This window comes from Pipistrellus hanaki, assembly GCF_964339955.1.
Source record: "Pipistrellus hanaki genome assembly, chromosome: 3".
NCBI classification, from domain to species: domain Eukaryota; kingdom Metazoa; phylum Chordata; class Mammalia; order Chiroptera; family Vespertilionidae; genus Pipistrellus; species Pipistrellus hanaki.
In genome coordinates this window covers 160944920-160959356 of record NC_140505.1, presented here as the reverse complement: position 1 = coordinate 160959356, position 14437 = coordinate 160944920, and the positions used below count along the sequence as shown (strand labels likewise).

Below are 14437 nucleotides of genomic sequence, written 5' to 3'. Positions count from 1 at the left end.
TCTTCTACCAGCTAAATGCTTCCCCACTGGTCAAATGTCACTTGGCGTTCATTAAAGGATTTCTTTTGTTAATATTGTACATTTGTGCTTTGTGGCTTGTTTGGTTATTTTTAGCATATCTTTCTGCCTGCCTCAGAGTTCTTCAGGTCTGTCTTATCTCTAAGGTTGGCTATACTGTGTGTTCCTTTTTCTTTCAATATAGCATCTCCACTTTTCACCAATCTTAATCATTTTTTATTTACATTATCTGCCCAACCCTATGCTATCTTTTTTTTTTTTTGATGGTTGAGGTTGTCTTTTTGTCTCATTTTGCTTAATCAGCCACGCCTTTTATTTCTTTTTCTGGTTAACTTAATTGGATTTTCAAGATTTTAAGAACTAAACAGTCTGTTGAAGTGAAGAGAATACTTCGCCTTAAGTGCCCTATTTTAAAGTGGAGAATTAAGGTTTGGATTCACGCCATAGCGCACTTGAACTTGACAGAGCTCCTAAGGTCCTACACTCACACTGCAGGCCAGTCAGGCTGAATTCCTGAGATGGGACCAGTCTGCACCTTAGAGCCACCTGCCCTGGTCCAGGAAGAGTGCTCATTTTAGTCATTTGGCCTCATGTGTTCTGATCCGAGAAAACCTAAGTATAGCTCTTTAAAAAAAAAAAAAAATTTAGCAACATGTGCTTTCATATAAATCATTACAGGTAATTCCTAAGAGCTTTATAAGGTAAAGAGGAATCTATTTTTTTTTTTATAAATTAAAGGAGACAAAAGAAATTTAATGTAATCAAGAAACAAGACTTGATCCCAGCTCTGCTGGCTTAAAAACCTTTGTTCTTTTTACTGTACCCTACTAGCATATAAAAGACAATATAAACTTTGAGATCTTAGAATGATGAAATTCTTCCAAAGCAAAAGTAGTTTCAACAGTAATATAGATACTTACCTTACAGAATCATTCATTTTTTGGAGAAATTTTTGGAGAAATAGGATATTATTAAGGCCTATTTTCTTTACGAAACACAGTGTCCCATTCCTCTTGATTAAAACCCAAAATGAAAATTAGGTTTCCCAAGGAAATTAGCAGAATTATGTACATTAATTGCTAGAGTTTACTTCTAATTCTGATTACTTGGAGGAAGTACTTAAACTCTACATAGCTTTTCTATCTAATTATAAAGTACTAGAGACCAGGTACACAAAATTTGTGTGGGGGATGGGGGGTCCCCTCTGCCCAACCTGCACCTTCTCCAGTCTGGGACCCCTCAAGGGATATCCGCCTGCCGGGGCAGTCGGACTTCTCACAATCTAGGACTGCTGTCTCCCAATCGCTCTCCTGCCTGCCTTCCTGATTGCCCCTAACTGCTCCCTTGCCAGCCCGATTGCCCCTTACTGCCCTCCCCTGCCAGCCTGGTCACCCCTATCTGCCCTCCCCTACCAGCCTGGTTGCCCCTAACTAACCTCCCTTTTTGGCCCGGTCACCCCTAAAAGCCCTCCCCTGCAGGCCCGGTTTCCCCCAACTGCCCTCCCCTGCAGGCCTGGTTGCCCCCAACTGCCCTTTCCTGCAGGCCTGCTCCTCCCCCACCCCAACTGCCCTCCCCTGCAGGCCTGATCGCCCCCAACTGCCCTCCCTTACAGGCCTGTTCCCTCCCTGCAGGCCATCTTGTGTCCTCAGTGAGTGGCCATCGTATGTGTTGGAGTGATGGTCAATTTACATATTACCTCTTTCTTATATTATAGGATTATTATTCCTCCGATCTGAGTCCATGATTATTATATAGATGAAAATGTGAATTATTTATCCTGTGCATAGGCATTCTCTTATGATGAAGACTTATTATAAGGACAAGTGCCTGATTTACATCCTTCCAAAAACCAGAACAAGAGAGTTGGGTTGGAATACGGGCAGGATGGTAAACATTCTCCTCACTTCATTAAATTGATGAGGAAGATGATATTATGCTCTCTGCTGCTCTTCTGCCAAATGTTTTGGATAGAACAGTGGATTGGAACACAAAATGATTAATGAACCAAAAGCTCTTTGGACTTCAAATGGTGCTTGTAAGGGTGTTTAAGTGCAGGAATTGGCCATCAGTCAAGTGATTTGCCAAGATTATCTCAGGATTCTGATTCTGAGAGAGGGTGGCCAACTACTGATCTCTTACAAAAATCAATAAAAACTTTTTCAAAAGACAAAAAACAACTCAGGACTGTTTTTAAGGGATCCTATAATAGCATCCTCCTTTCCCCCCAAAAAATACAATATTCATCAAATGGGATAGAGCGAAGCCGTTCCCTTGCTGCCACTAAATCTTTATTGTGTCACACTAGGGACCCAGTGCATGAATTCGTGGAACTCTGGGATGCCTCTGGGATGCCTGCCGTGGGCACAGGGGCACAACTCAGCACATCCTCTGCGCTCCCACTGCTGCTGCTCCAGTGCGCCGATGGCACCTGCCCCGCTTGCACCCACTGACAGCGCAGAGCGATTGGGGACAGCACCAGCAGTGGGTACGAGCGGCAGCTGCTGCCCCAATCGCCCCTCAGGAGCAGGGAGAGGTGGAGAAGCCCTCAGAGGCGATCAGGGCTGGCAGCCGCCACTCGTACCCACTGACGGAGCCGAGCAATCAGAACCCGCACTGGGTGCCGGCTGCAGGTGCGAGCAGCAGCTCCAGCACCATCAGCAGGTGCAAGTGGGGCTGTCACCAGCAGCGGGTGTGAGAGGCAGCTGTTGGCCCCTATCACCCTTCAGGAGCAGGGAGAGTAGAGAAGTGATCAGGATTCGGCTGGTGCCGAATGCTGGCAGCAGTGTTAGTGGCGGCCCCAGTGCCGGCAGCAGGCAGGAGTAGGGCCAGTGCCCACAGCAGGTGCAAACTGCTGGGTGAGACTACGGTGCATGGGAGCAAAGAATTCCCAGTAACCACCAGAGGCTCACCCAATGACAGTGACCAGTGCCCCATCTTGGTCCGGCACCCCCACTCACCTGCTCCACCATCCCACTGCGCCAATGCCTGTCATTTGCCGCATTTTGCTGCCAACACCCGCCATGTTCCAAGCATACCCCCTGGTGGTCAGTGCATGTCATAATGACCAGTTGGTCAGTTGTTCTGCTGTTGGTTTATTTGCATATTAGACTTCTATTATATAGGGTAGCCTGAAATTCCACCATGATAATCATTTGAGTTAAATTCAGTTGTTTTCCATTCCGACATTTTTTATTTTTAAAAAGGCATAGAAAGTCAGTCTGCTTTAAAATACTTAAGTCAGATATCAAAATGCTAACAGTAATTGCCATTGAATTAAGCATATTTTTTCTTATAAAATTTCTACAATAAGCTTTTTATTTTAGATAAATTCATTTTATTAGATTGCTTTTATCAGATTGTTCATGAAACACAAACATGGGCAAGAGGAATGAAGATTTGAGAGGGCCTAGGAGGAAGATAAATTTATTTTACAGGGTCTGCTTCTGGTGGTGAGAGGGCAGCTCTATGTAGGGGTTTGATAACTGGGCATATGAATGCACAGGCACAGGGAAGATGAGAAAAAGGCACAGTGAGGCCCGTTTGAGGCTTTTGACCCCTTTACATCAGGGAATTCTTGGCAACATCATGCTAGTGCCGGTTTCGGAAAAGATTACAAAGATCTGCTTGACTACATTGGATAAAGTGGTAGGAATGTTTTGATTTCCATGTTATAGTTGTTCAAACTGTGGAGTATTATAGACTGGATTTCAATTCCCAGCCTGATGGCACACCACCACCACCACCACCACCACAATGCCATTCCCCACCCCTGCACCTTCCCCCACTTACACACTTGCTGATTCTGTGGTCAAGGGTAAGTAACAAATCTCTCTGAGTCTCTGGCTGCCCATATGAAACTTGGGGCTGGTGCTACTTTTTGTCTCACAATTTGTTAAAGAAATTATAGCATAATTGTACAAACATTTCGTTAAACATAAAAACATATTTAGACATTGTCCTTTTCATTGAAGTCAATTTTTTAAAATATGATTTTTAGAGAGAGAGAGAAACATCAATCGGCTGCCTCCTTCTGCACATGGATTGAGCCCACAACCTTGGTATATAACCTGACAAGGAATCAAACTGGTGACCTCTTGGTGCGCAGGAATATGCTCAACCAATTGAGCCACATTGACAAGAACTGCAGTCAATTTATAATAGTTCTCCTAACACCTACTTAGTTATATTAGGTAAGCTAATTATATTAAACTTGGATCAACTTAAGACGAATCCCCCAGAAGTTCAGTGTACTCCAATGACCTTGAGTTTCATCTAATCAGACATTTAACCTGAAAATACTGTGGAAAGCAGGATGGTATAATGGTTAAGCACGTAGACTTTGGATTCAAATATACCTGAGTTCAAATGCTCAAGGAGAAGTAGGACTTTAGGCAAATTAAGTCAGTTCTCTAAATCTCAACTTCTGGCCTGTCTAAAAGAATTTAATGATACCTACCTTGCAATAGTATTAAAAGGATTAATTTATGTAAGGTATGTAAAGCGCCTTATAATGGCTACTTCTATAAAATTCTCAATACATAATAGATGTATTTTCATATAATTTCCTTTCTGAACAAACATCTCACAATTTTGGTATAATTAGTATTATTTGTGAAAAGATGGGAATTAGTCATTTTCATTTATCTCAGCTGCCAATGATTAAATCCTAACTAGTCAGTTATTTAATGATATTTTACTTGCTCTTATGTCCATATTTTCCTCTGGAAAATTATGTCTGCCATATAAAATTATTTTGGTAAATTTTTTTAAATATCATATTTTTAATATTTTTTGTTTCTTTGTTTTTAATCCTCACCCAAGAATATTTTTCCATTGATTTCAGAGAGAATGGGAAAGGGAAAGACAGAGAGAAATAGCAGTGTGAGAGAAACACATCGATTGGTTGCCTGCTGAATGTGCCCAGACCAGGGCCTGGGGAGGAGGTGAATGCACCCAGAGCAGGGCCCCAGAGTAGCCTGCAACTTAGGTATGTGCCCTTGACTGGAATTGAACTCCGTACCCTTCAGGCCAAAGACCAATGCTCTAGCCACTGAGCCAAACCAGCTGGGACTTGGTAAATTCTTTTAAAGCATTTAAGCATGAAATTATCAGCCTCAAATTTTCATAAAATATTAGTATCTGTGGAATACTTCTGAATCCTTTTAAACTATGGGAGAAAAAGATACCTTAATGGATAACAGTAGTTAACTGTATCAATTTACAAAGTAGAAAAATGTATTGATATAAATTTTAAATTCATCAAAACATTTTACATGCCTTATAATTTTTTTTTTAAGTAGCTATGACCTGGATTTTACCTTTCTGGAGCCAAGGCAAAGTGATTAAGATCAGAAATCATTAATAGTGCATTTAAAATTGTGTTTCCAAAAATATTTCTGCCATAATTCATTATGTTATGCAGTTGGTGCTTCTAGGTAAAACGAGGATTTATAACTGTTTCCTGAAAACAAAACTAAAATAATCCAGGAGGTGACTTAGTGAATTGATTGTGCTCGGTAGTATTAATAGAAAAGTACAACTGTAAACTGTAACCTTAGGAAGTCTATTCTTCAAACTATAAAAGATTAAGTCCCAGAGAATGTAAAGGCAATAAAATTATTGGCTTTATACAGACTTCAAAGCTTACAGTTTGTTCATTAAACACATACATGGGCAAGAGGAATGAAGGTTTGATAGTGCATAAGAGGAAGATAAATTTATTTTGCTGGGTCTGATACTCAGTACTTAGAACAGTTGCTTGCATCTAGGAGTTGATCAACAATTCTTTGTTTCTGAATGAAAGAACAAAAACCCAGAACATTAATTTTAGATAAAACAGTGTCCTTTTAAACGTTGGAGAGGGGATTTAAGGACTCAGACTAAATATGGGAATGGATTCATAGTTTAGATAAGTTTGTAGAAAATAAATCCATAATAAGCCACCAAAAAGTTAAAAGTGATATCTAACCTTTTGAAACTTAACTTTTGAGGAGACCACTACCTGATTCTCAAAATATTTCCTATTGCTACTATATAATTGTATTGACCTACTATATCAATTTCTAATGGGTTATAGAAGGAATTAATTTTATAGGGGAAAGAAGGAACTGCAGATATCATCTATATAAATAGTAGTTGTAGAATATAAGAAATAAATAGCAAAAGTAAACCCATATTTTTATTCTGATGCCAGAGGGATTCTTAGAAGGGAAAAAATATATATAACCAAAGTTTTAGAATTCTGATTTATCTTTCTCTATTATGGTGCTTTTAAGAAATGTTCTCTTATATAAGAACTAGAGGCCTGGTGCACGGATTTGTGCACCAGTGGGTTCCCTCCACCTGGCCTGCGCCCTCTTGCAATCTGGGACCCCTCAGGGGATGTCGGACTGCTGGTTTTAGCTCAGTCCCCACAGGCCAGGCCGAGGGACCCCACCGGGCCTCTAATCCCATCTAATAAAAGAGAAACATGCAAATTGACCATACCTTCGCTACACCAACAGGCCAAGCCCACCAGCCAAAAAAGAGCAAATGTGCAAATTAACTCAACCAAGGTGGCGGTTAATTTGCATATTCAAGACTGAGTAGAAGGAAGCCAATCACTATAGAAGGGAGTGAAGCTGCAGAGAAGCAAGCAGGGTGGCTGGGCTGTGGAGAAGGGAGGGAAGTAGGTGGGGCGGCCTCAGGAAGCCCTTTTGCAGCGGGCCTCTAGTATTCATATAAGATCTTTGGTTTATCTCTTTCCCCTCTCCCCCCTTCCCTCTGAGATTCATTAGTCTGTCCCATGTTTCCATGCCTGTGCATTGAGTGTCTGCCCCTTGGTGGTCAGTGCACATCATAATCACCAGTTGAATGGTTGAACGGTCGCTTAGACTTTTATATATATAGATTAGAAATTTCCACTTATATTTTAAATTTCAAGGAAATTGTTGATGTTAATTTGTTGTAGATCTTAGTGAATGTCATTATAAAGTTAATCTCCAGTGTTGGGGACCTTTTTTTCTTATATCAGCCAAAAGAAAAACTAAAGAATTATCTTAGTTTACAAAGATTTTAATGGAGCTATAATGTTTCTCTAACTTTAACCATATAACTTATATTGCAGAAATTGGCATGGGATTAACAGGATTTGGAGTGTTTTTCCTGTTCTTTGGAATGATTCTCTTTTTTGACAAAGCACTACTGGCTATTGGAAATGTGAGTTTTTCAATATGTATTTTAACTAACTTCATAAGAAAAAGTTAGCCATAACTGAATTCTTGCCTGCTATTGAATTTAGGTGAAATAATTCACTACTAATCATGTAAAAATTTCTATTACATTCTTTTTTTCCCATCAGGAATGAAATCCGTTAGCTTTCTGTTTAAACAAAAGGTAAACAGTTAATGAGGTTTTCTAATTCCATGACTATGTTAAATGTTTGATATGTGATTTGCAATATTACAATAGCATAAGTCAAAGCAGCCTCTAAATAGAAGTTAAAAATAGATGTCTTGGGGACATCTGTATTACTTTCAACAATAAAGGTTTTTTTAAAAAAATAGATGACTTAATAGCCCCCGTTGAATATCTTTGACAAGTGTATATTACCATTGGACTTTTAATTGCAAATTGGTAAATATAAAGGAGAGCAAAATCATTCAAAGTTGGTGTTACAATAAATAATGTAAACAGCTTAACCATTAACTTATTAATCAATTTATATATGCATATATATGTATATATATGTGTGTGTGTGTGTGTGTATATATATATATGTATGAAATATTTTTCAATAAAGAAAGTTAATGAGGAAAAACAGGATTTGGGAATAAAATGTGAGGAAAAACAAGTTTTCTAATAGGTCACTATTTCTTGTCTACCGTCTGAAAACATGCAAAATATATGTATATTTGAGAACACATAGTTGTATTTTTATTCCTGCTGCTACCAGATATTCTGGCTTCGCATGGTTTCTTTCTTCTTCTATCACCTTGGCCAAGTCAGTATTTCTCCCATCCACAGGAGTTCCTATAGCCTCGGGTGAAGTTTGTAGAACTAGGAGCATCTTTAGGTGACATATTTATGGGCAGCTTCCCTCTTTTGTCTTGCCATTCATCTGTTTGACTAAGCCATATCCATCTAGCTTAACCCTGGGAAAGCCACTACTGATGCTGGTTGGTAACCTCTAATCTTTCCTTGTTTCTTAGCCCACTCCTTGGCTCTGCTTCTTGGTGTGCATTGTAGTTTTCTCTGCCCAGTTGTCCACAGTGAAAACTAGATGTGGTCCTTTTTTAAAAATATTTAACTTTGACCTTCAAATTTATGTAATGTGCTTACTTACTTTTTCTATGTTGCGTTTTCTTTCTTCTTTAGGTTTTATTTGTGGCTGGCTTGGCTTTTGTAATTGGTTTAGAAAGAACATTCAGATTCTTCTTTCAAAAACATAAAATGAAAGCCACAGGATTTTTCCTGGGTGGTGTATTTGTAGTCCTTGTTGGTTGGCCTTTGATAGGTATGATCTTCGAAATTTATGGATTCTTTCTTTTGTTCAGGTAAGGAAGTCATTTTATTTGTTTCCTTTCAGTAAAACAGTATGTCAAAATCCACATAGTTATATCAGCATGAGTAAGAAGACTATAATTTTCTTAAATGGATTTTTGTTTACACTGAATCTTTTATTATTATAGTTTTAGATAATTTAAGCAACTATAAACTGTTTTATCAGGAGTGAATAATTGCCTGTTTAGGACTATGAGTTATCTTGTAAAATATTTTCAATTTAATAAAATTAATTTTATTAGCCTTTTAAGGCACTGTCTTTATGTTTGCTATTTGAACCAACTAACAGTGATAAATAGATATATAAATATACCCAACATTTTAACATGTAGAACCTGATACTGCATAGTGACTGCCACTTAATGGAAACTTCTTTAGTGCTTATACATATTAGAAAATTTTGTACTATATATACTATGGGAGATTTTGGTCAGTTAATATTTTACAAATGCTAGTTACCAAGTGAATAAACAATAGAATGTAATGTAAGAAAATACCTTTAAGTAAGATTGGATTAAAATTTTATTCAGGGAATGTATATTGTCTTCTATCCGTAAGGCACCATATTACCCACAGGAGACTTAAATATGAATTAAGTGCCAAGTCTGCTTTAGAGAATCTCGTTTTTAATATAGAAAGTATATAATGAAACTAGTAGGACATAGTAGTAATGCTATAGATAGGAATATATGTAAAATTTTATAAGAACATAAGGAAGGAAGGAATCAAATCCTGGGAGAAAAGTTAACTGAAGTTTAAAGTCTCTAAAATATTCAAATTTTGACAGGTTCCTTTTACTTAATTAGCAGTTGATTTTGGTAATAAGGAATGTACAAGGACAGAGAGCTGTTTTTTCTTCTCCTAGGGGCTTCTTTCCTGTGGTCGTTGGCTTCATTAGAAGAGTGCCAGTTCTTGGGTCCATCTTGAATTTACCCGGCATTAGATCAGTAAGTAATCTGTATTTAAAAATATAATCTCTAACCCATCAAAATACACCTCAATTCTCTTTACTTCCAGAAATTAGAGTAATTGATACATGATTAATTGATGTTTTTATTACAATATAAATGTTTGCATCACTTAGATCACGGTAACCATGAATACCAGAGAAAATAGTCATTGGTAAATCTATAAAGCCTGGCATTTTGTTTCACTGTATTCCTTTTTAATACTGTTCTCTATTTTTTAATACAACTTGGATTGATATGCTTTGAGAGTTCAAGGTACTTTTCAGGTAACTTTTATGTCCTCTCTAATTTTAGAAGCAATAATATGAAAATGATATCATTATTTCTTATGAGTATTTTCTTTCTTAGACCATCTCATCAAATGAGGTGTATTAAGATAATTAAATGGAACACTGTTTTACTGAAAGTCAGATGATAATTTCTGTTCCCCCTCTATGATTTGAACACTCTTATCAAATCTGTTTCTCCATATTTGTGAGCATAAAGTTATTGATAGATTTTTGAAGATGTTTCTAGAGAGAAAGGCCATAATATTTACTGAATTCTCAAAGAACTAAAAGGTACCACTATAAATCCAATTTTTTTTTAATCCTCAAGTGAATTGTAGAATCAAACTTGCAACCCACACAACATACATATTAGAAGTTACCTTTGAAGAGGGAATGTTGTGCTTTCTCATCAATTAAATTTACCTTAAAATTCTAATAAATCTTTTGAGTACTTTCAAAGCAACTTTTAGTTTCAGGGTACCAGTCACTTATTTACCATGATATAAAGTAACATAAAAAAAGATGTTGGAACCTAGGCTTACAGGGATATATCCTGATTTTATTGGCATTGATCTCCAAACTCATACAATAGTCAATGCTGTTAATACTTAGCATGGCTTTTGGAATTACTAAAACTTCTAGTTATAGAATTGTAATAATTATTCCTATCCTTAATTTAAGGATTCTTCGATATTTGCATAGATGGACACCCAATACTATGTTTCCTATGAGTATTACTTCATTATAATAAAACTAGAAGCCCAGTGCCCGAAATTGGTGCATTGGCGGGGGGGAGGAGTAGGGGGGCAATGTCTCTCAGCCTGACCTGCACCTCTCCAATCTGGGACCCCTTGAGGGAAGCTGGCTTAGGCTTGATCTTGCAGTGCAACCCTCTTGCAATCCAGGACCACTGGCTCCTAACTGTTCACCTGCCTGATTGCCCCTAACAGCCTTCCCTTCTGCCTTCCTGCCTGATCACCCCTAACTGCCCTCCCTTGCCAGTCTGATCGCCCCAACTTGCTCTCCTTTCCTGCCTGATTGCCCCAACTGGTCCCCCCTGACAGCCTGATCACCCCTAGCCCATCTGCCTGACTGTTCCTAACTACTCCCCACTGCCGACATGATCACCCCTGATTGCTCTCCCCTGCCAGCCTGATCACCCCTAACCACCTCTCCCTTGGCTCCCGCCACTGTGGCTTTATCCAGAAGGAAGGCAGGACAACCAGAAGATGTCTGGTCTGGTCGACCCAGTCTAATTAGCATATTACACTTTTATTAGTATAGATGCTTAAGTGAAAACATGATTAGTGAAGTGAAAGAGATGATTGCTAGATTTGATAGTATTATAGATTTGATGGTTGCATGACTTTTAATATCTCCACTATTACTTTGCTTCAATATTTGTTTGCATCGCCATCTGGAATGCTTAATATTTGGGATGGAGTAACCAAAGTCAATAACCACTTACATGTATTAAAATTATAAATTTATGCTTGCATCCTTACATCAGTTTTTAATGTCATTGCCACTTTCAGTCCATAGTCCAGTTACACAATTAAAGTATTTTTAGTCAATAGCTACTGTTAATTATTGTACTTAATGGACTTAAATCTGTTTGTTCAAAGACTACATAGGCCCAGAAGAGATCCACAGTCATGGTCAGTTGAAATATCTTATTGGGTTCATTAATGAATGAATGGCTGTGACATTTCAGCTTTTTAAATTTTTTTATTTTTTTGTTAAGCTATCAGCGTTAATGTCATTTTCTCCTGTGTTTTTATTCATTGTGTTGTATTTCTCATGTGGCACCCTTACAGTCATATGTATAGCATGTCATGCAAAAATAACTAGAAAAAAAATTTTTTATACACATTTACGTGTCAGAAGATGGTGGTGAGTAGTACTGGGTCAATCATTGTCAGTCATACCTTAAAATTCCACAAATCTTGTAAAGCTGAGTTTTACAATGAACATTTAAAATGTTGATGTAATATTTAACAATGCTGAAGACTTTCTCTTGTCTGTTTTTCTTCTTGCAGTTTGTAGATAAAGTTGGAGAAAGCAACAATATGGTATAACAACGGTCCATTGAAGACTCATTTAAAATATTGTATTATTTATAAAATCTTTTGAAGAATATCCAGGACAGATTAAATTACATGAAATAGCTTGTAATGTTCTTTACAGACATTTAAAATCTATACCTACAAAGTACCAACAACAGTTAACAAGGAAGCAATGACAACAGGCTTCTAATCAGGTGTTGTAAGAAGTCAGCAAGCAAACTGAAGGAGGTGAAATCTGTTACAATGCATATTGAAACTCTTGAAGGCGATTTTTATTGTTTTTCCACAATGTGCGAAACAACCATCCTCAGAGACCTATGGTGCCTGGTTCCTTTTTTTTTTTATTGTTTTGAAGATTCAGGGGCACCTATAGGCATTTGCTTTTTAGAAATGTCCACTGCAACTGGGAAAGTATTTCCACTTACACCGTGTCTCCAAAAGTGACGCATGAATTAGATTGGATTATGTCATGTCATTTTAATGTATTCAAACCTAGGAAACCCCAGTTTTGATGAATGGATCACTTTTTTTGGTAAACATGGTGAAGATAAAACTTTTGCCAGTCTTCTGAGTCTTAATATTTTAAAGCCAGATGAAAATATGAATTAGATGTTCTCTGTTGGAATATGCAAAGGTCATTATTACTAGCTTTTAGTTTCTAAATTATAGCTGACTAAGCACTTCTTTGGTCAGCAGCACACTCTGGAAATACTCTTACTTCTTGGGAGTCTTAAGACTGTATTTGTATCATTTGTTACATATAGGAATTTAACAAAAAGTATTCTTGACCACGAAGTAGTCTGTTACATAGTTTGTTTCATTGAATAGGGTGTTATTTAAAACATTAATTGCAAACCAAAAGGATTTTCCTGTCATAATGTAGATTTTTTTTCCCCCTTCTATTTAAAAAAAATTAGCAGTGGTTTATTATGTTTTTTACAAACTAAAATAACTAACTTGGTAATGTTTAAAACACAACATGTTAAAAGGTTTAACTTACGGCTATTTTTTAAGGGCTATCCATGTAAGCTGAGTATCCCCTTATTTTCAGCTTTTTCATAACAAAAATCAATAGGTATGCTTCACATGATCACTCTTCATCTTCAGTCACAGAGGAAATATCTGAGTTCACATGCTGAGGCTGTTTTACTATAATTAAACTGGTTGTTATTTCTTAAAAATATGACACTAAAGAAATGATGTGTTGTTGTTTTCTACCGTTGCTGCTGGACGGGCAGAGAGAAACTGGCTGTTTCTTCATTAGTAGTTTTCCACGGTGGCAGCTTTTGTGGTGGATGAAGGAACACATTTCAGCAGCCATAGAACTATCTGTTTTGCCACTAATGAGTGCACTACTAATATTTACTCTTTTTTTTTTTAATGCTAAAGCTTTTTAATACATGAAATCATAATTGAAATTTGTGGGTTTTATTTGCAAACATGTCTACAAAATATTACAGCTCATTTTACTTTTAGTTAAATCTTTTGATGCACAGAGAACTCCCAACCTAGCTCGTTGAAAGGACGACAGACTTGGTGTATAATCTAATGGTTCAGTCTTGTGGATTACTGTGTTTTTGGTACTGGCATATGATTTAAGATATAATCTGTGAAATAATAGGTGATACTGATGAAATAAGACTCCTACCTCAATAGTTCATGGAATATTAAGAGACTTAGTATTGTGTCTAATGTTCTTAAAAAAAAAAAATAAAATCCTTACTTGGAGAGTGTCAAATATATTTTGGGGATTGACTTATACAAGTTGCCCTGTAGGACTCTGTTATACATATTTTTGACTGACCCATACTATTTACAAAGACTAGGTCATTCTACCTTTTTAGGGCAAAAATAGTATCTGTTAATGTAAGGAACATCTGTATTATTTAACTCTTTTGTGGACATGAATTTCTACCAAAATGTTCTTTGCAAAGTAACAGAGATCTCTTTTTCAACAATCTTATTTCAGAAAGCATTATCAGACAGAAGCGTGTAAAGGATTTATTAATCCGCTGGTCCTTAGTAAGATTGAGAGGCTGGAGCAGTTTTTCAGTTTTATAGAGTCCATGTTTAATCTCAAATATGAGTTTGGGACTGCATGGCAGCATTGTGTATTTCTTATTCAGAACCATTGAGGAGTCTTTATTTTTAAACATACTAGTCCTCCATTATTTCAGTTTTCCTAAACCATGTTGTTTTTTCCTTTCCAAAATTAGCCTTCTGTCCAAGATTATTGCTATAAAGATGGAGGAAAAGGTGTAATTCTACTTAGCCTTAAGTGTATCTGTCATTGTTCAGATGTATTTTCTGTAACAGAAACCTATTTGGAATGTTTTTCTTTTCCCCTTATAAATTGTAATTCCTGGAATACTGCTGCTTTAAAAAAGTCTCACAGTCAGACTGTCTGATCTAACCATTGAATATTGTAAATACACTTGTCTTATCTCTCAATAAAAGGATACTTTTCTATTAATTGCTTGTTGTCTTACTGAGCTGGGCTCCTACAACACAATTCCATGGACCAGATGGCTTAAACAACAGACATTTATTTCTTACAGTATGGATGCTAAGAAGT

At 37.1% G+C, this 14437-nt stretch overlaps 1 protein-coding gene across 1 annotated transcript in view; it reads left to right on the top strand.

The window, feature by feature from the left end:
* Positions 1-14335, top strand: part of GOLT1B (golgi transport 1B) — a 15060-nt gene extending 725 nt beyond the window's left edge. Inside the window, exons 2-5 of the mRNA XM_084877267.1 lie at positions 7124-7215; positions 8374-8552; positions 9425-9506; positions 11836-14335. Of these exons, the coding sequence (XP_084733393.1) occupies positions 7124-7215; positions 8374-8552; positions 9425-9506; positions 11836-11874 (392 nt within the window). The 3' untranslated portion in view covers positions 11875-14335. The remainder of the gene's footprint in view (positions 1-7123; positions 7216-8373; positions 8553-9424; positions 9507-11835) is intronic.
* Positions 14336-14437: the final 102 nt, after the last annotated feature.